This window comes from Pelodiscus sinensis, unplaced genomic scaffold, assembly GCF_049634645.1.
Source record: "Pelodiscus sinensis isolate JC-2024 unplaced genomic scaffold, ASM4963464v1 ctg34, whole genome shotgun sequence".
In the NCBI taxonomy this organism is placed as follows: Eukaryota; Metazoa; Chordata; order Testudines; family Trionychidae; genus Pelodiscus; species Pelodiscus sinensis.
This window is the reverse complement of record NW_027465849.1, coordinates 2,469,217-2,492,722: the sequence shown is the minus strand read 5'-3', so window position 1 is coordinate 2,492,722 and position 23,506 is coordinate 2,469,217. Positions and strand designations below refer to the sequence as shown.

General features: G+C 52.4%; 2 protein-coding genes across 2 annotated transcripts; both read left to right on the top strand.

The window, feature by feature from the left end:
- The first annotated feature begins 8,860 nt into the window (after positions 1-8,860).
- On the top strand, positions 8,861-9,810 carry LOC102451723 (olfactory receptor 1f45-like). The gene has a single exon (XM_025181425.2). It carries the CDS (start codon positions 8,878-8,880, stop codon positions 9,808-9,810), a length of 933 nt encoding a protein of 310 aa, XP_025037210.2. The 5' UTR covers positions 8,861-8,877.
- A 10,315-nt stretch (positions 9,811-20,125) lies between these two features.
- LOC102462893 (olfactory receptor 2D2-like) lies at positions 20,126-21,110 on the top strand. Its single transcript, XM_006117274.2, is given in 2 exon segments — positions 20,126-20,509; positions 20,511-21,110. Coding segments are annotated over 2 exon segments (984 nt in total).
- Positions 21,111-23,506: the final 2,396 nt, after the last annotated feature.

Sequence of the window (23,506 nt, the reverse complement as noted above, 5' to 3'; positions counted from 1 at the left end):
CTTGGAGTGCCCTGAGTGCCCACACTCGGCACATCACAGCACTCGGCCATCAGCCCTGCTGCACTTACCGCAGGCTGCCATCCGGAGGGGGGCTCAATCGAGGGGCTTCAGGAGAGCTTCCACCCCGAAGAGCCTGCAGAGCCACCCCAGTCCTCCCCATCGGGGGCTCGTACCCCATTCCTCCCTCACCTCCTTCCACTTACCCCTCCCTAGCCCCCCTTCCTGATATACAAAATAAAGGACACATGTGGTCAAAAATAGAAACTCTCTTTATTGAACAAAACTCGGGGAGACTAGGAAAAGGAGGTGGGAGAGGGGAAGAGAGAGGGTGGGAGAGGGGAGGGCAACTAAAATGATCAGGGGTTTGGAACAGGTCCCATATGAAGAGAGGCTAAAGAGACTGGGACTTTTCAGCTTAGAAAAGAGGAGACTGAGGGGGGATATGATAGAGGTCTATAAAAGCATGAGTGGTGTGGAGAGGGTGCATAAAGAAAAGTTCTTCATTAGTTTCCGTAATAGAAGGACTAGAGGACACCAAATGAAATGAATGGGTAGCAGGCTTAAAACTAATAACAGACAGTTCTTCTTCACAAAGCAAATAGTCAACCTGTGGAACGTCTTGCTGCAGGAGGCTGTGAAGGCTAGAACTAGAACAGAGTTTAAAGAGAAGTGAGATCAAGTCATGGAGGTTTGGTCCATGGAGTGGTATTAGCCAGAGGGTAGAAATGGTGTCCCTGGCCTCTGTTTGTGGAAGGCTGGAGATGGATGGCACGAGACAAATGGCTTGGTCATTGTCTTCGGTCCATCCCCTCCAGGGTACCTAGTGTTGGCCGCTGTCGACAGACAGGCTACTGGGCTAGATGGACCTTTGGTCTGACCCAGTACGGCCATTCTAAGCTCAGGACTCAGGGTCGGGGGTCTCAGTGGACCACCTTTATTTTCATGCCAATCTGCTCCTGGGTGGCCAGGCTGGCAGCTATCCTGCCCTAGATGGCCACTTTTCTGTGCCTAGTGCGGAAGTCGTGGGTGAGGTCCACGATGTCTGCACTAGACCAGGCGGGCGCCCGCCTCTTGAGGACCTGGGCAGGCTCCCGGGAGCTGCCAGCCTGGTCCCGGGAAGAGGCGGAGGGCTGGGTGGCAGCGGGTGGCCGGCTCGAGCTGTGCCAGGTGTAGGGTCTGCTGGCTGGGTGCTGGCAGGCTTGCATCTGGCATGGGCACCGTAGCCAGACCATGCCCCTTTAAGGGCTCCATTGCCGGGAGGGGGGCAGAAGAGTTTCCCAGATTTACTAAACACTGTGGAAGGGATATTCAGCTTCAGGGTTTTCCAACAGCGTCTTCCAGGGGAAATATTTGGGAGTATGGCTCTTGGCTGTGGAGGTCAGACTGGTCGACCACCTTGGTTCCATCTGGCTGAGGTGGATGTGAAATTAGTCATCTCTCTAAATGCCATTCTTTGGGTATGTCTACACTACAAAGTTAATTCGAACTAACAGACGTTAGTTCGAATTAACTTTGATGGGCGCTACACATGCAAACCGCTAGTTCAAACTTAATTCGAACTAGCGGTGCGCTTAATTCCAACTAGGTAAACCTCATTCTACGAGGACTAACGCCTAGTTCGAATTAAGTAGTTCGAATTAAGGGCTGTGTAGCCACTTTATTCGAACTAGTGGGAGGCTAGCCCTCCCCAGCTTTCCCTGGTGGCCACTCTGGGCACAACCAGGGAAACTCTTCTGCCCCCCTCCCGGCCCTGGAGCCCTTAAAGGGGTACGGTCTGGCTACGGTGCCTGTGCTAGGTGCAAGCCTGCCGGCACCCAGCCAGCAGACCCTGCACCTGGCACTGCACGAGCCAGCCACCCGCTGCCACCCAGCCCTCCGCCTCTTCCCGAGACCAGGCTGGCGGCTCCCAGGAGCCTGCCCAGGTCTGCCAGAGGCGGGCGCCCGCCTGGTCTAGTGCGGACATCGTGGACCTCATTGAGGTTTGGGGGGAAGCCTCCAACGTCCACGACCTCCGCACTAGGCACAGGAAAGTGTCCGTCTAGGGCAGGATAGCTGCCAGCCTGGCCACCCAGGAGCAGGTTTGCATGAAAATCAGGGTGGTCCAGTGAGACCCCCGACCCTGAGCCCTGAGCTTAGAAGATAAGAACATAAGAATGGCAGTACTGGGTTAGACCAAAGGTCCATCTAGCCCAGTAGCCTGTCTGCCGACAGCGATCAACACTAGGTACCCTGGAGGGGATGGACCGAAGACAATGACCAAGCCATTTGTCTTGTGCCATCCCATCTGCAGCCTTCCACAAACAGAGGCCAGGGACACCATTTCTACCCCCTGGCTAATAGCACTCCATGGACCCAACCTCCATGAATTTATCTAACTTCTCTTTAAACTCTGTTCTAGTTCTAGCCTTCACAGCCTCCTGCAGCTGGGCTCCCTCTGCCTTTATGCCTGGCCTCTGCTGGGAGCATGCCCAGCAGGGCCGGAAGGGCGGGGCCCTCTCAGCCAGCTGGGCCTGGGCTACTCCCAGCCCTGCAGTGCGGGGCCTGTTCGCCCCGTCACAGCCCCGATGGCGAAAATGGCGATCGGGGCTTTCTTGCGGAAAAGAGCATCTAGATTGGCATGGACGCTTTTCCGCAAAAAGTGCTTTTGTGCAAAAGCGTCCGTGCCAATCTAGACGCTCTTTTCCGCAAATGCTTTTAACGGAAAAACTTTTCCGTTAAAAGCATTTGCGGAAAATCATGCCAGTCTAGACGTAGCCAATGTGTGTGACATTAACTCAGGGGCAGAGAGGCTGGGGGAAGTGTTCCCTCTAAGAGTTTCCTCCCATGAGCAGAATGAATTTTGTGTTGTACTGAGTTCATGTGGCTTGTTTGGCTGTGCCACTGTCATTAATAAATATCTTATAAACCGCTACCTTTTCCTTCTGCTGCCAAATCTCCCCTTGCTCCATCAGCTCCCCTCGTGCCTGCTGCCCCCCTACCTCTCACCCTCCTCTGCTGTCCTGACTACTTCCCTTCTCACTGTTCTCAGCCTTCCTGAGACCTGCCCTCCTCCACCAGCCTTTCTCTCTCCCCTGTGCCCACTCCTTCAGTAGCCCCACTCTGATCACGTGAGCTACCCCTTCTCATCCCCTTTCCTAACACCCCCTCTACACACCTGCCCTGCCTCTCTCCTCTGGTGCTGGTCCCTCCCCTGCAGGTGTCTGCCCTTCTGCTTCACCCCCAGAATCCCCTGGCACCTGCAACTTCCCTTAACCCTGCACCCTCCTGGTGCTCCCCCTTCCCTCACTGCCTCTTCCCCCTTTGCCCTCTTTTTCCCTGATGCCCATCCCCTCACCACCCCCGGCCCCTGTTCCCCTCATGCCCCTGTGCCCTCACACGTCTTGCTCCATCCCTGCCTTCCTCATGCCCACCCCTTCTTTCAAGCCTTCTCCCAGCACCTCCCCCTCAAATCCCCAATGCCCTTCCCCTCTCCTCTCCTCTCCCAGCATCACACTGTCCCCCCTCCCACTGACACCTCCCCTCCTGCTCTTTTCCTCATTGTCTCCACTTGGCTCCCTGGCATTTGTCTCTCCTCCACCCTGTTCCTTGGTGCTTTCCCCTTTCTTATCCTGACCTGCCCCCCTCCCCTCAGCACAGGCCTCTTCCTCTCCCACCCCTGCCTATTTCCCCCCTCTCCCTTTCCCTTACTTTAGGCTAAGCCGGATTCTGCCTTCCAGCTTGCCGGGCTGGAGTTAGAGCCAGCCCAAGCTACAGGCCGTCCGGGCCCTAGCCTGGGGTGCCTCACTTTAAGGGGCACCACGTGGGGTTGCTGGGCTGGGCGGGGCCAAGGACGAGGCCCCGGGTGCAGAATGGGTGCCGCGCAGTGCTGCTGGGATTGGCGGGGCCAGGGCCGGGGCCGCGGCCCCAGGGGCAGAAAGAGCACCGCGCATTGCTGCCGGGCTGGGGCCGCAGCCAAAGCTGAGGATGGGGCCAGGGCTGGGGTTGGGGCTGCAGCCCCAGGGCCAGAAGGGACACCGTGTGGTGCTGCTGGGCCAGAGCCGAGGCTGGAGCTGGAACCCCGGTCCTGGACGCAGAAGGGGTGCTGTGTAGTGCCTCCGGGCCGGGCGGGGGCGCCCTCAGCTGCAGAAAGGGTGCCACGCAGTGCTGCAGGGCAGGACTCGGGGTGTAAAAATGGCTCGGGCTGGCATCTTTGGTCCGGCCCCAGCTGTTTCCGCCATGCATACACGCTCTCTTCCTCAAAGTGCCCCGTAGATGGCCACGGGGAAAGTGACGGGCTGTGTTACCTCGTCTCAAATCTCCCTCCTCCTCCAGCAGCTGCTAGCCAGCCCAAGACATTAGGGTGTGCCTGGGCACACCCGGCACACCCTGTGCACATGCCTATGTCCATCAATGGCTATTAGGCAGGATGGGTCGGAATGGTGTCCCTAGCATCTGTTTCTCTGGAAGTGGGTGACAGGGGAGGGATCACTTGAGGATTACCTTTTGTGTCCCCTCCCTCTGGGGCATCTGGCATTGGCCACTATCAGCAGACAAGATACTGGGCTGGATGGACCATTGGTCTGACCCAGCATGGCTGTTCTTATGTTCTTATGCATCGACTATTCAATGAGTCAATTACTTGCAATTTAACATCCCTAGTCTGGGCTGACGTAATTATCTCTGGCAGTAGTCTCCAACCTTTTAAAGCATGAGATCCCCTTTATGAATTGAAGTGCAATCCAGGATCTATGTCAAACCCAAACCCAGTTGCCCCACCTCTTTCCCGCCCCTTCTCCGAGGCCTCGCCTCTGTTCACTCCATCCTCCCACATTCTCACTCAGTTTTATCAGTCTGGGGGCAAAGGGTTGGAGTGTGGGGGAGGGGATGCAGGCTCTGGTCTTGGGCTAAAGGATTTGGAGTGTGGGAGGGGCTCTGAGCTGAGCCTGGGGCGGGGAGTTGAGGTGCAGGACAGGGTTCAGGGTGTAGGCTGTGGGAGGGAGTTTGGGTGCAGAGGTACTCAGGGCAGAGGTTTGGGGGGCAGGAGGGGTTCAGAACTGGACCTGGAGTTCAGAATATAGGTGGCTGAGCACTGCTTACCACACGTGGCTACTGGGTGGTGGTGCAGGGGGCTAAGGCTGGCTGGCTCACCCCTCCCCTGGCCCTGCACCACTCCCAAAAGCAGCCAGCAAACTCTTGGCATCCCTGCCACTCTGTGTAGATGGGGTACAGGATGGGGGGAAAGGCACCCTGACAACAGCACCGCCTCCTTTTCTTCCCGTGCCCTGCACATCAGGCAGGAGTCTCCTGGGGGAGGAAGGGCAGATCCAAGGCAGAGGGCGGGAGCAGCATGGCAGTGCTGAGAGGAGCAGATGAAGTACCGGCACTTGATAACATACCAAACCTGTCAGGATCAGCTGTCATAGGTTCCATGATCTACCAGTAGATCCTGATCTACTGCTTGGTGACCACTGATCTATGGGACCTTCCTTTCTCTTGTGGAAGCTGAGGGCTTCCTGTGCTAGGTTCCAGGTGACTACTAAACCCGAATGAGTTGTCTGTGTCTCATTCTGTCCCACTTGAACATGATGGGCAGAGCCCAAGGCAGGAAGCTAGAGGGCTGGAGACCAGAGGTTCACTCCTGAGAGGTGGTGAGGCTCTGGAGCCTGCCCTGAAGGACAACCAAGCCCCCCTCCTGGTGGGAAGCTCACACCTTGTCAAGACACATCAGTACGGTGAGCCACCCAGACAGGTTATACTTGGGCACGTATAATAGGCTAACAGGGACAGTTGGATTTCTGGGCTTGAAAGAGAAATGAGTCACTGTGGCATTGCACTGTTCAGATTCCTTCAGATTGGTCAATGGGAAACCATCGCAGGCCAGTGACTATATGTTCTGGCTGGGCCCAGAAGAACCCGGATCCGGGTGTTTGACCTTCAGGGGAAGAGGCAACTTGGCTTTCTTAGCTAGGGCAGTAACTATTGCAAAGGCCATCCTGGTGAGCCGGAATCCTCCTTATGTCTTGCAACCATTCTTTCTTGGTGCTTGTGAAAAACCCCTCAGTTCTTCCTTATATGAGCCATCTGTACTCTTGTTAGGAGGGCTCATGGATGGGGTTCAAGAATGTGTGGAGGGGGAGTTAAGTGAAATGGGTAAACTGAGGCGCACTGCCCCTTTTGGGAGGGGAAGATGTGGAATGCCTGTGAATTGCCAGAGTATGGGGATTGGACAGCACAGGGGAGAGATTTAGGGGACTTGGCGACTGGCTGCTTATGATGGTCCACGAGGAGACATGATGACAGCAATCCATGGATCTCAGAGATCCCCTGCGCCCAGAGCCATGGGACGGCTCAGTTGAGCGCTAATGAATGTTTTCTTAGTCAAAGTCCCCCAGGGGTTAATTAAGGCCGGCTCTGCTGCCTCTGGGGACTGGTTTCTGTGGTTCATCTTCACACAGGGGTAGCTATTCCTCTGCAGATGCTGAGGGCAGGAAGGAGCCAAGCGTGCTTGTCCAAGGTGAGGCTTGGTATCAGGGAGTGTGTTGGGGGCACCGCAGGGGAGAGGCTGGGATGGCAATGCCGTCTGGATGGGGCCATGTAGGGGCAGGGCCCAGCACAGCTGGGGAAGCAGGACGGCAGGCAAAAACCCCACATCTCCTGTGCTCCTCTGTCCCTCTGGTATCTGGCTCTGAACAGAAAGTCGCTCCCCACCCACGATCACCTCAGACAGTCCCTCACCCAGCCTGTCTCCACCATCTGCAGCCTCATGTGTTGCTTGTCTAGCCAGGTGCTTTGACAGTGCCTGGAGAAGGGCCCCAGGCACCAGTGGGTCCCCACTCAGACTAAATTCTGTCTCCACTCTTCATCCTTTGTGGGAATGGGGATCTCCGGACTATCAGCGTCTGTCTCCCTTCCACAGGAGCTTCAATTTCCAGTGGAGACCAGTTCTCCACAGTGTCAGGGGCTCTAACCGAGAGCTCGCAGTGCGGACGTGTGTTGTGCCCAGCCCCCTGAAAAAGACCCTACAAAATGGAGCATTTTTCTCCAACATTTCCCGGATTTGTCATGGAGAGAAGGGGCCATTTCCTGCTATATCCTCTGGCAACTGTATTGAATTCTGGTGAATTCTCTTTGGGGTCCTTCGCATTCACTGCAAAGGTTCCGGATTACTGGGGTCTGGGATGACATGGAAGGTTTCCAAGGGGGCCAGTGGGATGGATTGCATTATAGCCAGATGTTGAAGACAGACAAAATCGGCATGGAAACAAAGGCATAAATTTATAACCAGGGACCTAATTAGTGACAGTCACAATCTACCAATGGGTGTGGTAGATTCACCACCCCTGACTTTTCTCAGCCAAGACGGTGTGTTTGCTTAAAAGAGCTGTTCCAGAAATGAAATGAGGGAAGAGCTCTAGTTTTGGCTCCCAGCCTTTCCGGATTACTGGACCCCTTTCAGGAGTCTGATTTGTTTTGCCTCCTTGTGTAAGTTTCCCCTCACTTCCCAATGACTTGCTTAGGAAATCCCAAGGAATGATACGAAGATGTCTCCTTTGTACCAAATAACTATAAAATGAACCATTTGAAATGTGACTGTCACACTAACACATCAGGGCATGGCAAGTAAAGCCACAAGCCCCATGTCAGTATGAAATGTCAGTCTGGACTGACTTTCCTAGTGCATTGTATGGAGCGTATGGTATGAGGCTTTAAATATCTCACCTGGTGGGGAACTTCTGACTTGTACAGGTAGAAATTTGTTTGAAGGAAAGATGGAGTTGGAGGAGGAAAATCTCGGCCCAGTGTTGGTCATCAAAGATGTCTCATGAACTATGTGTGAGTGTTTGAGTGTGAGTTGAAAGGAGGGTCTCTGGTGTAGAAATGGCCAGACTGGGTCAAAACAACTCTCCCCCCCAATTCAGAATCCATTTCTGAGCTGAGCAAATGCCACAATGTTTAAGAACCTGCAGAAGCAGGTGGGGATCTGCCCTCTCCCCATTGCAATTTCTTACTGACCATTAGTGATTCATAACAGCCCGTATCATGAGGTTTAATATCCTTCCCCCAACCATTTCTTTGTTTGAGTGATATTCCTCATATCTTTGGAAATGTCCATTCCCTCATTTAATATTGATAAGTTTTAGCCTGGACATCTTCCTGAGGCAAAGAGTTCCCCAGTTCCTGAATGTGTGACTATGTCTTTGGTTCATTTTTGAATGTAATGTCATGGGCTGTTCGCTTGTTGCTATGCCAGGTGACAGGGAGGACAGAATCCCCCAAGCTTTTTTCTCTGTCCCATTTTCATCACATCATACTCCGTCTTACACTTTATAGACCACTCAGCTCTCTATCCTCTCTGCACAGGAGACTTTTCTGGAGGACAACATGTTCCCGAGCCCCTGCTCAGGCCACATTTCCCATGAGGCGTTGTGGAGGGGCAGGGCTGCAGGCAGGACCCAGATGCTGACGAAGGGCTGTGAGTGTGTTTCCAAACTGGTACCAAGTCCCCTCTTAGCTGGCTGTTCAATGAACTGAGCAAACCAAGCTCCTCTGGTCTCTCAGGTAGGTTTTTCAGACGTCCTGCATCTCTGCTGTCACAGCCACTGTGTCTAGCTGCCGTTTCCAGCCACTGCCTCAGGTCAGACCATTCTCTGCTAGACCCAAGAGTCACTGTGTAATTTTGTTCCCCATGTTGGTACCTCTAGCCTGGGATCGAGTCGACCTTTCACTTTCTCTTTGTCCCACTAATTAGCTTGAGTGCCTGGCATTTCTCATGATCAGACAGGTTTTCTGATCCTTCAGGCATTGCTGGGGCTCTGGTATGAATCCTCTCCACTTGACCAACCCCTCACTGCCCACTCCTTTCTCTTCCCCACTCAGGAGCTGCCACGGCCCCTTGCCATGGATGAGGGCAACTGGACATCCATCTCTGAGTTTGTACTCCTGGGTCTGTCCGAAGAGCAGGACCTGCTGATCATCGTGGTGCTCCTGGTCACATATCTGGTGAGCCTGGCCGGCAACTCCCTGCTGCTGGGGCTGGTGGTGACTGACCCCCAGCTCTGCAGCCCCATGTATTTTCTCCTCGGCCACCTGGCTGTGGTGGACATGAGCTTCACTTCGATCTCCCTGCCTCAGGCCCTGGTGCACGCTCTGACCCAGCACCGGGCCATCTCCTTCACCAGCTGCATGGCCCAGCTCTTCATGTACTTCTCTGTGGGCAACATGGAGAACTACCTGTTGGCTGCCATGGCCTACGACCGCTACGTGGCCGTCTGCGACCCGCTGCGCTACGCCGCTGTGGTGACGCGGTCCTTGTGCCTCAAGATTGTGGCTGCTTCATGGGCCGTGGTGATTCCACATGCCCTGCTGCACACTGTCATGGCTGCCAATCTGCACTACTGCAGCAACCGCCTGCAGCATTTCTTCTGTGACCTTCCGCCCCTCCTGCTCCTCGCCTGCACCCAACCCCTCACCATTGAGCTGGTGATCTCCACTGAGGGTGTCTTGGTGGCACTGGGCCCTTTTGCCTTCATCCTGGCCTCCTATGTCCGCATTGGGGTTGCTGTGGCCCGCCTGCGCTCTGCCCAAGGCCTCCGCAAGGCCCTCTCCACCTGCGGCTCCCACCTGACCATGGTATTGCTCACGTTCAGCATCATAATCTGGCTCTATTTCCGCCCAGACTCCAGTGACACTGAGGGGCATGACCAGCAAGTGACCTTCTTGGACACTGCGTTGGTGCCCACCCTGAACCCCATCGTCTACAGTCTTAGAAACAGGGATGTGGCCGCAGCCCTGAGAAGGGCAGGGAGGAAGGTTCTGGCTTGGGGCATATGAGTCCAGCCATGGCTCCATCGCTTTACTGGGCATGGACTTTCTACCCAAGATGTGTCTGAAGAACCTTCCTCCTTAGCTTCTCCTGGACACCTGGGTTCTTTTCCCCTCACACAGGAGGCTGATGAAACTAACACGTCGGTAGGGTCACGCCCACGTACACACACACACAAGTACACACAGCTGAAGTCTTTCCATGGAAAAAGAGATAAATTCAGACATGTTCTCAAGGGCATGGCCATGTGGGATCAGCCCCAAGGCCTGTTGTATAATTGTTCTTAGTACACATTGGCCTGAACACTCAACGATCTGAAATAAGAGCGGTTAGACTGGGTCAGTCCAATGGACCCCCTCCCAGGATCCTGTCCACTGAAGCTGGCCAATACCAGGTGCCCCAGAGGGAATGAACAGAACAGGGAATCATCAAGTGATCCATCCTTTATTGCCTGTTCCCAACTTCCGGCAAATAGACGCTAGTGACACCATCCCTGCCCATCCTGGCTAAGGACCATTGATGGACCTGTCCTCCATGAACATATCTAGTTTGTTTTTGAACCCTGTAATGATCTTGACTTTCAGAACGTCCTCTAACAAGGAATTCCACAAGCTGACTCTGTGTTGGGTGTCCATGACAGACAGGATCACTTACTGGGGGAAGGTTCAGTAAGGCAAGGCAAAGCATGTCAGAAAGCCCGTAGAGAGCAAATCCACTTTTGCCACCACATTCCTAGGTATCATCTGGAAGCAATGGGCAGTGTGTAACCACATTTTATTAAGTTTACTAATTCTGGGACCATGTTGTGTATTTTCTAACTATATATTTTAGATACGTGCACCTGTCTGTCTGTCTATAGTGCTGTATTTTGTGACTCTGACAATTTGTGCTTTAATGGCTATTAGGCTATAGCCTTTTGAATCAAAATGTCGAGTGTCGTTAAGAAACAACTGTCTGACTCTTCCATAATTTCTTGCAACTGTGAAAGTGTAAATAAATGAAATAATTAAAAAATGTGCAAACCCCCACATTTTTGCAAGTGAGTGAAAATTCAACAGGGATTAGAACCTTTTAAAATGATTCCCACTGGTTTTGTATGTTTGGTAATTTAACTGGAGAGAGGTTAACTCTGGGGGCCAGAGAATGAGATAGGGCCTCTCCCTTCTGGGGGAAATTGGCTCTAATTTGGCCCCAGAGCATGGACTTGCTGACTCAGGAAGGCGAGACATGGGCCACAGCTTGGAGAGGTCATTGGGTGAATGTCTGGTTAATTACCCCAAACTTCCACTCCAACCCATCAACCAGTTAGAGGAGGGATCTGGGGGCAAAATTGGCAGGGGGCAGGCTTCCGTTCAGGGCTGAGAGGCAGACCCAATTATCCAGCAGGGGTATGGGCCACTGCAGGGACAATGGGAGCCCCCCATGGAATATAGATCCACTTCCTTATGAAGAGGGATTGAGTGAACCCATGAGTCCTGGCTCCCAGCCCTTCTCTGCTCTAACTCACTATTCCCCTCTTTCCTCTCAGTTCTGTGGATAGAATCAGAAGTCCTGCCTCCCAGCCCGTTAACTCACTAGCTCCCACAGACCCAGCTAGATCCCAGAAGTCTCACTCCCCCACCACAAGTCTCCTGCTCAGCCACTGGGTATTAACCCTACCCCTAGGCAATGAGGCTCTATCTAGCTGTTTTCTGGGTCCCTCTAAAACCAGAGAAATCATCCTGGGTATATCTACACTACCCCGCTAGTTCGAACTAGCGGGGTAATGTAGGCATACCGCACTTGAAAATGAAGCCCGGGATTTGAATTTCCCAGGCTTCATTTGCATAAGCCGGGCGCCGCCATTTTTAAATCCCGGCTAGTTTGAACCCTGTGCCGCGCGGCTACACACAGCACGGAGTAGCTAGTTCGGATTAGGCTTCCTAATCCGAACTAGCTGTACTCCTCATTCCACAAGGAGTACAGCTAGTTCAGATTAGAAGCCTAATCCAAACTAGTTACTCCGTGCCACGTGTAGCCGCGCAGCACGGGGTTCAAACTAGCCGGGATTTAAAAATGGCGGCGCCCGGCTTATGCAAATGAAGCCCGGGAAATTCAAATCCCGGGCTTCATTTGCAAGTGCGGTATGTCTACATTACCACCCGTTCGAACTAGGGTGGTAGTGTAGACATACCCTCAGTGATTTGGGGTAGAGAAGTAACATACAAGTCAGTCAAACAACAAAGAAAATTGTGTTACAGAAATTCATCGTGTGGGCTTAAAACCAAGACCCAGCTGGGCCACATCGGATAAGTCAAGGTAAGGAGAGAAAGGATCCAAAGATCTGATGGTGACTGCCGCTTGAAAGGTGCTCAGGACCTGCAACCTGTGGGCCCCACAGCGCCTTTGGAGAGGACAGCTGAGGAGTCCTTCTATGTTATTCAGGGAGAGAAGAGAGCTGCAGATAGTTCAGGGAGCTAGATGAGCTGATGGGGAAGGGTGGGGTGTCTGTTCCTTTACCCTCACAGGCGCTGTTGGGGAGGAGTTTCAGAGTAGACCCGCACTCTTGCTGCCTCTGGGGCTGACAGCCAAGTCTGGCGTCGCTCACGGGCTTATATGGGCTTTTTGGCGGGAAACCTGAGGGGAGCGGAACTCTCGCCAAGGCGGGAAAATCTGGTTGGAACCGGTTCCCCAACGGCCTTTAAGTGTTCCAGAGGGGGAGGGCAAAGGCCAAGATGGAGCCCAGGGTGTCAAAAGGGACCGACTCCATTTCCTTTTACATAAAAATCACTGTTTTAATATTAAGATAGTTAACATATAGTCATAAGCACTCAACACGATTTTATATATATATTCTAAATTAGCATTCCAAATTAACTAACAGAGGGAGGCAGGTTAAGGTCACTGGGAAAGTCCAGGTGTTGTGCAAATTGCTCCTCCCCATTCCCTAGGGCTAGGACCTGGTGCTGAGGGGGAATATCTGACTCAGGGAGAACAGAACTTGCGAACAGGCTTGGTGCCCCCAAGACAATGTGTGTCCTGCAGGTCACAAGCTTGTCACTGTCTCTCCAGCTTGGGACCATTTTCCATGTTGGACTGGTCCCATCCTCTCAGAGCCCCTGATCTAGGCAAAGCTCAGCAGGAAGGGCAGAGACCCCGCACCCTCTCTCGAACGTCTTTGGTGGGAAGCAAGAGGTGACTGCAAGGACCGCCACCCCAAGTATCTCAGTGCCCATAGCAAGGGCCGAGTCGTTGGTCAGCCTCCTGTTTCTCTAGGAAGGGGCCAGAGACTCATCTCTGCTATGTTTACACTACAGAGTTTTTTCAGAAAAACTTATACTTTTTTTTTAAAGAATAGCGTACTGTATAAAAAAGGTTGAAAAACACTGGTCTACAGCATTAACCTACAAGCTTTTGCTTATTAGTTAACCGGTTAATCGACTGCACTACTACATCCCTCGTCCAGGGGGCAGAGTGTGGATTTGAGGTCTATAGGATTTCGTTGCTCTGCGCTCTGGCCCCTAACGACCTGTCTCCTCTCCAGGCTGTCGGGTAGCCGGGTGGATCAGGGTGCCGGGATGTGAGTATCTGTGAAGAACGGGGCAGCTGGGGAATTTCCACATTAAGGAAGAGGGATGTGGGTGGGGGCAAGGGGCACAGATCTCCCCAGGGATGATCCTACCAGACCTTGGCTGCCTCCCACATCTGGAAGCTGAGACCTCGCTCCACTCATTGCAGGGATGGGCACCACAACAAGTGAATTAACCTGCACCCAAACCTCTGCCCCCAGGAAACACAGAGATCCTGCCCCCATGTCACTTTTTCCCTGGAGGACCTGCTCCCGGGCCACCTTTTCCCACCAGGGCCCTACCCTCCTCTCACTGCTCTCCATACCCTCTTCCCCGCTAACTGCTGGTAAAACATGGGGAGTCCCATGGTTTCCAGCCCTCCTGTTCTGCTGCCCTGGGACAGAGAGAGATGAGAGGGGATAGATTAGCTAGAAGAGGGGATGGGCTGTATTCTGTAGGGTGCCCAATGTCCCCTTTCCACTTCTGAAGTTGACACCCCTCCTCCCTTTCTCTCCCCAGATTATACCCGGGGGAACATCATCCATCTGGCCCTGGGCACCAGGGTCCTGCTGGCCCTGATCTTGGCCGAGGTTGCCCACAGCTGGAGGAGAGACAAACACTAAGTGAGGTGACTCCCCTCCAGGCCTCTGCCCTCAAACCTGGACACACCTAAAGAATGAGGGCTGACACCTAAGGGATGCCAGCAGGGAGCACAGGGATAGGATGCTGGCCAGGTGACCTGCTGCAGCCAAGAAGAGACCAGGAAGGATGTATAAAGAGGCCATGTGGTGGACTCCATCTTGGTACTCAACTCAGCACTTCATCCCAGAGGCAGTAGTGCAGGGATCGAAGGGCCGGAAAGAACTGTGGACCCATCCTGATCCTAGGATGTGCAACAAGGACTTTTAAGCTAGCAGCTGTAACATCTCTGCTAGAGCCTGCATCGAGAACTGGGAGATTCAATGCATGTAATGTACTATCCTTTAAAAACCTTACTCTCATGCTTTTCTTTCTTGTGGTAATAAACCTTTAGATGGTAGATTCTAAAGGATTGGCTCAGCGTGATTTGTGGGTAAGGTCCAGAGGGTGAATTGACCAGGGATCTGTGGCTGGTTTCTTGGAACCGGACAGAATTTGTTCGGGGTAGGTGGGATTGGGTGCTAAGACTCCCCACCTGTGTATGAGGCCTGGGGCCATCTGGGGCACGGATATTGCTGGGGTGTCGGAGGGGTTTTGCTTGTGAGGCTTCAGGCAGGCTGCTGAAGGCCCTGTGGGACTGGTTTGTGGCCTGTTTGGAGAGGTCACCAGTCCAGGGGCTGTAAGGAGCCCCGAAGTTGATCAATTTGCCCTGAGCGGATGCCTTCAGCTGTGCCCAGACATGGCCCGGGCTGTCACACATGGCTGTGGGATTTCCTGTCCCACTGAGGCTCACCCCTCCTGACCTGTGAGAGTGTGACCAAGTGGGAACTTTTGTAATGGGTTTCATAGGATGCCCAAGTATGCCTTAGTTTCCCCTTTTCCATCCAGTGTGTGTGTGTGTGTGTGTGAGACAGGACTGAGTTTGCTTTTCAGACAGGTGGTGAGCTGGCAGAGTGCACTCATGTCAGAGAGAAGAGGAGAGCCATGATAGGGTCTGTCTACATAGCAGGGTTAGTGCAGGGATAGTGCAAGTGGAATGAGGAGATGTTGGGTTTCTTACCGCAGGGTTTGAGCGTCTACGCTCTTTGGTAATCCCAGGAATTCTAGGATGCTGGATCCCAATTGGCAGTGCCAGCATCCACGCTGCATTGCAACCGCCTGCATCCAATCAGCTTTAATACAGGTTTCCAGCCCCCTCGCAAAACTGACCTGCTCCTGGACTCCATGGGCCAGTGAGTTCCACTGGTTAACAGTGTTTCCACACAGTCATAAGTGCTGGCACAAGACACGTCACTGCATGCAGGTGCTACTCCTGGCTACCAATGATGACAAAGTTTACAGTTCCCATGGCAGAGTGTCGGGAAAGACTCTATTCCCTGAGGAAAAGTCCTTGGTGAGGGGGCTTTTGTGAAAATTTGAATCCTGGTTCTTGAGGACCCAGTGAGCTCCACAAGAACCAGGTTCCAATGGTTTGATCTTGGGGAGAAGAGAGAAACTGTCTTAATTAGCCAGGGCAGAATCTGTTGAGAAGGCAAGGTTTGTGATCTGTGGTTCTCCTTCTAGCTTGTAACTGCTCATTTAGTTGCTCATGGAAACCCCTCATACTTTCTTTAATGAGGCACCTTTGGTTTCATCAGAAGTGCTCACAGATGGTATCCAGGAGATGGATTGTTTAAGGGCAAACTGGTAAACTGAGGCGCACTAGGCCTTTGAGAGGGAGGAGACCTGGAATTTCTGAGTAGTCAGCATGCACAGACTAGATAGACTCCTTGTGGTTTCTACCACATGATTACACCCTCTGAGGGTATGTCTACACTACAAAGTTAATTCGAAATAACAGCAGTTATTTTGAATGAACTTTAATAGCGTCTACACAGGCAAACAGCTATTTCAAAATAAATTCTAAATAGTGGAGCCCTTATTTCGAATTTGGTAAACCTCATTCTACAAGGAGTAACACCAAATTTGAAATATCTATTTTGAATTAAGTGCTGTGTAGACACCTCATTCGAAATAGGGGTCCTCCAGCCCTTCCCAGGGAGCCCTGGTGGCCACTCTGGGCACAACCAGGAAAACTTACTCTCCTCTACCCCAGCCCTGGAGCCATTAAAAGGGTAGACCCTGGCCACAGTGCCTGTGCCAGCTCCAAGCCTGTCAGCCCAATGCCAGCAGTGGCTACCGGGACCCCTGACCCAGTGGCCACAAAACATGAGCCAGCAAGGCACTGGCAGCTAGCCCTCCACCACTCCACAGGAGCAGTCTGCCAGCTCCCAGGAGCCTGATAGGGACTGGAGAAGGTGGGTGCCTTCCTGGTCCAGGGTGGAGATCATGGACCTTATTCAGGTTGGGGGGGGGATGCCCCCAATGTCCATGATCTCTGCACTAGAAGGAGGAATGTGGCCGTCTGTGGCAGGATAGCTGCCAGCCTGGCCACCAAAGGCCACATGCGAACCCAGGAGCAGGTTAGCATGGAAGTCAAGATGGTCTGACGAGACGCCCAACCCTGAGACCAGAGCTTCCCCTTCCTCTTCTTCCTCTTGCTTCCCCCTTCCAGCTCCCTCCTCCCAGGTTTCCCCCTCCCCTCTCCCATGCTTTCTCTTCCCCTCTCCCACCTCCTTTTCCCAGTCTCCCCAGAGGTTCATCTGCCCCCAGTTTTGTTCAATAAACCCAGTTTCTATTTTTGAACATATGTGTCTTTTATTTGACATCAGGAAGGGGGGGTTAGAGAGAGGTAAGTGGAAGGACATGAGGGAAGAATGGGGCACGAGCCCCCAGTGGGGAGGACCAGGAAGCCTCTGAGGGCTTCTCGGGGTGGACGCTTTCCCTCAGGGCCTCCTGGATCCTGACAGCCCCCCGATGGACCCTCCGGATGGCAGCCTGCAGCAAGTGCAGCCGGTCTGATGGCAACCACACCACAAGATGCACCAGCGTGCCCAGAGGCAGCTCTGGCTCCATGTGGCCAAGTGCTATGGTGTCCCGAGTGTGGGTACTCAGGGCACTCCAAGACAGGACTGCTTTGCTGTCCCTCATCGAGGTAGACAAGCAAGCATGGAACCCTGAGAACTGTCTGTCTGGGGTGGGGTTAGGGTCCCTTAAAGCACGGCGCTCAGATAGCCTCAGGCAGCAGCGCCACAAACTAAGTCCTAACCTGATGCCCTGCCAGCACTGCTTCTGGCCAGCCTTAACTTTGGTTCAGGGTCCACTCAATGTGGATGTGCTATTTTAAAATAGCAAAATGCTATTTCTAAATAGTTTTTGTGTATAGATGCGCTAATTAAGTTAATTTGAAATAGTGCTGTAGTGTAGACATACCCTGAGACTGGAGTCAGTAACTGGCCTCCAGATGATGGTCTGTGTGAGACCTCTCAAGATGACAGAAGTCCATGTCCCTTGGAGACCCCCACATCTCCTAGCTTTGGGGTGTGTCAGTTAAGTGCTAATGAATGCTTTCTCAGTCACAGTCTCTTGGGTTGTAATTAAGGCCGTCTCTGTTGTCCCTGGGTCCTGCTTTCTGCTTTGTGTCCCATCTGATTTGGAAACTCCTTCTGGATGGGTGGTGTGGAGGGTTCCAAAGTTCAGAACATTTTTTAAGCTATAATGCAGAACTTACATACTGTGTTATAGCCTGGAATACCAAGGGTATGTCTACACTACAGCGCTAATTCGAACTAATTTAGCTCGAATTAGTTAATTTGAACTAAAAGAATTCTAACTAACGCATCTAGACCTAAAAACTAATTTGAATTAGAGTTTTGCTAATTCTAACTAGCATGGCCACATTGAGTGGACCCTGAACCGAAGTTAAGGCTGGCCGGAACCAGTGCCAGAAGGGCATCAGGTTAGGGCTTAGAGTGTGGAGCTGCTGCCTCAGGCTAGCCGAGGGCTGTGCTTAAAGGCACCTGACCCCCACCCCAGACAGACGGTTCTCAGGGTTCCCCGCTTGTTTGTATATCTCGATGAGGGACAGCAAAGCAGTCCTGTCTTGGAGTGCCCTGAGTGCCCATACTCAGCACATCACAGTACTCAGCCATCAGCCCGGCTGCACTTGCCACAGGCTGCCATCCGGGGATGTCAATCGGGGGGCTGTCAGGATCCAGGAGGCCCTGCAAGAGAGCTTCCACCCCGAAGAGCCCGCAGAGCCACCCCAGTCCTCCCCATCGGAGGTTCGTGCCCCATTCCTCCCTCACCTCCTTCTACTTACCCCTATCTAGCCCCCCTTCCTGATGTAAAAAATAAAGGACACGTGTGTTCAAAAATAGAAACTCTCTTTACTTAACAAACAAAGGGGGAGGATTAACCTCTAGGGAGACTGGGAAAAGGAGGTGGAAGAGGGGAAGAGAGAGGGTGGGAGAGGGGAGGGGGAAACCTGGGAGGAAGGAACTGGAAGGGGGAAGCCAGGGGAAGAAGGAGGAGGGGAAGTATAAAACTGTGGTATGCCATATCTTCAGTACTGTGTGCAGATGTGGTCTCCTCACCTCAAAAAAGATGTTTTGGCTTTGGAAAGGGTTCAGAAAAGGGCAACTAAAATGATTAGGGGTTTGGAACAGGTCCTATATGAAGAGAGGCTAAAGAGACTGTTACTTTTCAGCTAAGATAAGAGGAGACTGAGGGGGGATATGATAGAGGTCTATAGAATCATGAGTGCTGTGGAGAGGGTGCATAAAGAAAAGTTCTTCATTAGTTCCCATAATAGAAGGAGTAGAGGACACCAAATGAAATTAATGGGTAGCAGGCTTCAAACTAATAAAAGAAAGTTCTTCTTCACAAAGCAAATAGTCAACCTGTGGAACTCCTTGCCACAGGAGGCTGTGAAGGTGAGAACTATAAAAGAGTTTAAAGAGAAGTTAGATAAATTCATGGAGATTGGGTCCATGGAGTGCTATTAGCCAGGGGGTAGGAATGGTGTCCCTGGCCTCCCTGGCCTCCGGTTGTGGAAGGCTAGAGATGGATGGCACGAGAGAAATGGCTTGGTCATTGTTTTTGGTTCATCCCCTCCTGGGTATCTGGTGTTGGCCATTGTCGGCAGACAGGCTACTGGGCTAGATGGACCTTTGGTCTGACCCAGTACGGCCGTTCTTATGTTCTTATGGTCTAAGCTCAGGGCTCAGGGTCGGGCGTCTCACTGGACCAATTTGATTTTCATGCAGACCTGCTCCTGGGTTCACATGTGGCCTTTGGTGGCCATGCTGGCACCTATCCTGCTCTAGACGGCCACTTTCCTGTGACTAGAGCGGAGATTGTGGACATTGGAGGCCCAAACCTCGATGAGGTCCACGATCTCCGCACCAGACCACATGGGCACCCGCCTCTTGTGGCCCCGGGCAGGCTCCTGGGAGCTGCCAGCCTGGTCCTGGGAAGAGGTGGAGGGCTGGGTGGCAGTGGGTGGCTGGCTCATGCCATGCCAGGTGCAGGGTCTGCTGGCTCGGTGCTGACAGGCTTACACCTGGCACGGGCACCGTACCAGACCTTTAAGGGCTCCGGGGCCAGGAGGGGGTCAGAAGAGTTTTCCTGGCTTGTCTCAGAGTGGCCACCAGGGCAAGCTGGGAAGGGCTAGCCTCCAACTAGTTTGAATTAAGTGGCTACACAGCCCTTAATTCGAACTACTTAATTCGAACTAGGCATTAGTCCTCAAAGAATGAGGTTTACCTAATTCGAATCAAGCGCTCCGCTAGTTCTATTTAAATTCGCACTAGCGGTTTGCATTTGTAAAGCCTATGAAAATTAATTCAAACTAACGGCTGTAAGTTCGAATTAACTTCGTAGTGTAGGCATACCCCAACATAGTAAGCAGCATAAACGCAGACTAAACGCATTCCTCCAAGACTTATCCCTGTTTTGAGGAAAACTGCCCTGTAGGTGGGCTGCTCTGGCCTCCAGCTATGGGTTTATCAGTTCCTAATTTTGCCGACAGTAGGCAAAACTTTATAGAGAACTTATATGGTAGACAAATGAAGACTGAAGGCAGGGTCTGGAGGCAGAAGCTAGACAAATACAGTGGAGAGATAAGGTGTGCATTTTTACCAGTGAAGGCCAGTAAGCAGTACCAGAAATGAGTGAGGGTTTGCTGGAGTATCTAACGAGCAACAGATTTAAATCAACATCTGTAGAGCTCTTGCATAATACATCAGCATGTTACATGACTGCCAACACCTTTCTCCTCCCCACTCAGGTGCTGCTGTGGCCCCTTGTGATGGACGAGGCCAACTGGACGTCCGTCTCTGAGTTCGTGTTCTCGGGTGTGTCTGACCGCCAGGAACTGCAGCCTCTGATCTTTGCAGGGCTGTTGGCCACCTATCTGGTAAATGTATTTGGCAACTCCATGCTGCTGGGGCTGATGTGGGCCAACCCCCTGCTACGCACCCCCATGTATTTCCTCCTCAGCCAGCTGGCCATAGCAGACATGTGCATGGTCTCTGTCATCGTGCCTCAGGCCTTGGTGCACATCCTGACCCAGCATGGGGCCATCTCCTTCACTGGCTGCATGGTTCAGCTCTTCATCTGTGTGGCTATGGGAAACATGGGGGGGCTACCTGCTGGCTACCATGGCCTACGACCGCTACGTAGCCGTCTGCGACCCGCTGCGTTACGCTGCTGTGGTGACGCGGTCTCTGTGTCTCAAGATGGAGGCTGCTTCGTGGGCTGTGGTGATTCCACATGCCCTGTTGGATACCATCATGATCGCCGAGCTGCACTACTGTGGCAACCGCCTGCAGCATTTCTTCTGTGACCTGCCGCCCCTTCTGCTCCTCTCCTGCACCCGCCCCATCACCATCGAGCTAGTGATCTACACTGAGGGCTTCCTGGTGGTGCTGACCCCTTTTGCCTTCATCCTGGCCTCCTATGTCCGCATCGGGGTGGCTGTGGCCCGCCTGCGCTCTGCCCAAGGCCTGCGCAAGGCCTTCGTCACCTGCGGCTCCCACCTGACCGTGGTGATACTTTTCTATGCCACTGCGACTTCACCCTACATCTACCCAGACTTCAGTGACACCCAGGAAAAGGACCGGGTGGCGGCCGTCTTCTACACTATTGTGGCGCCTTCCCTGAATCCCCTCATCTACAGCCTGAGGAATAAGGACGTGGCTGCAGCCCTGAGGAGGACAGGGAGGAAGGTCCGGGCTTGAGGCAAATGATACCAGCCTGCGGCTCCATGGCTGCACAGACAGCATTGCACACATTGGTCCCTTGGGCATGGACTTTCCACCCAAGAGGTGCCTGGGGAACCTTCTCACGTAGGGTATGTCTACACTACCCCGCTAGTTCGAACTACCTAGTTCGTGCCCTGTGTAGCCGCGCTGCACAGGGTTCGAACCAGCGGAGTTTTAAAAATGGCGGCTCCCCGCTTATGCAAATGAAGCCCGGGAAATTCAAATCCTGGGCTTCATTTGCAAGTGCGGTATGCCTACATTACCCTCCTAGTTTGAACTAGGAGGGTAGTGTAGACATACCCTTAGCTCTACCAGGATACCTGGGTTCTTTTCTCCTCAGGGATGGGGCTGGTGAAACTAACACATATGCAGAGCAGAAGGGACACCCACAACTACACACACCTGAGTCTTTTCTTCCTCTACACTAGTCATGAGTTGATAAACTTCTCTCTTCTCCCCTTAATTGTCTATTTTCCAAGCAGAAAGGTCATAGTCTTCACTTCATATGGAAGCTGTTCCATACCACTAGTCACTTTGTTGCCCTTTTCTTTATCTTTAACAATTTCAATGTATCATCCTTGGGATGGGGCGACCTCACCTGCACACCGTGTTAAAGATGTGGCGTATCACTGATTTAAAGAGGCAACATGATATTTTCTCTCATATTGCTTTATTGACAAAGGGATTAGGGGTCTTGGGATGCTTTTGATGGACTCCTCAGTGGGAGTGGTGTGCAATTTGCGTAGCTTTATTGGACAGAAAGGGGCAGTGTAGACCTAGCCTGAGTGTGTGACTATGTCTTTTGTCCATTTTTTAATGTAATGTCATGGGCTGTTCCTTTGTTGCTGCACCAGGCAACAGGGAGGGCAGAATCCCCCAAGCTATTTTCTCTGTCTCATTTTCATCTCATCACAGGAGACTTTTCCAGAGTCCATTCAAGTGGGAGGGAGTTGTCCCCTCTGCCTGGTTGACCAGAGACATAACATGGTTCTCTGCCTTGCCACATCCCTAACTTAGCACAACTGTGACAGCTTAGCTATTCCAGTCCTCTGGTGGGTATCATTCAAGGCTCCATGTGTTCAGGATAGACATGATCAGCTATCAGTGAGGCAAGGCAAAGCCTGCCAGAAAGCCCTTGGGAGAGCAATCCCACTTTTGCCACCACCCTCCAAGATGTCCTCTGCAAGCAATGGGCGGTGTGTAATAGCATTTTGTTGAGTTTACTAATTTTGGGATCATGCTGTGTATTTTCTAACTATATATTTTAGAAATGTGCATCTGTCTGTCTGTGTATAGCACTGTACTTCATGTCTCTGACAATTTGTGCTTTAATGGCTATTAGGCTATCGGCTTTTGAATCACAATGTTGTGTCATTAAGAAATGACTGACTGACTCTTCCATAATTTCTTGCAACTGTGAATGTGTAAATAAATGAAACAATTTAAAAATGTGCAAACCTCCATATTTTTGCAAGTGAGTGAAAATGCAAAACAGGGCTTAGAAGCTTTTCAAAATATCCCCAGTGGCTTTGTCTGTGCAGTAATGTAACTGGAGAGAGGCTAGTTCTGGGGGCCAGAGAATGGGATGAGGCCTTTCCCTTCTCAGGGGAACTGGCTCTAATTTGGCCCCAGAACAGGGACCAGCAACGCTCACAGGCTTATATGGGCCTCTTGGTGCCACACCTGAGGGGAGCGGAACTCTCGCCAAGGCGGGAAAATCTGGTCGGAACCGGTTCCCCAAAGGCCTCTGAATGTTCCAAAGGGGGAGGGCAAGGCCCAAGATGGAGCCCAGAGTGTCAAAGGGACCGACTCCATTTTCTTTTACATAAAATCACTTTTTTAACATTAAAGTAGTTAACATAGTTATAAACATGCAACACGATTATATATATATATTCTAAATTAGTATACCAAATTAACTATTAAGAGAGGGAGGCAGGTCAAAGTCACTGGGCTGTGCAAATGGCCCCTCCCCATCCCCTGGGCTTGGGACATGGTGCTGAGGAGGAATATCTGAGTCAGGGAGCACAGAGCTTGTGAAGGGGCTTGGTGCCCCCAGGACAATGTGTGTCCTGCAGGTCACAGCTTGTCACTGTCTCTCCAGCTTGGGACCATTTTCCATGTCGGGGCTGGTCCTATCCTCCCAGACTCCCTGATCAAGGCAAAGCTCATCAGGAAGGGGACAGATCCCTTGTCCCTCCCCACTCTAATGTCCTTGGTGGGGAGCAGTGTGTGGCTGTGAGGACCACCCCCTCCCTCCCAGGTATCTCAGTGCCCATAGCAGAGAATGGGCTGAGTCCTTGGGCAGCCTCCTGTTGCTGTAGGAAGGGACCAGAGACTCTCGGAAACATCTTCTGGCTTCCATAGTGGGG

Excerpts from the sequence above, each read along its gene's own strand:
- LOC102451723 (XM_025181425.2), top strand. The coding sequence starts at position 8,878 with ATGGATGAGGGCAACTGGACATCCATCTCTGAGTTTGTACTCCTGGGT.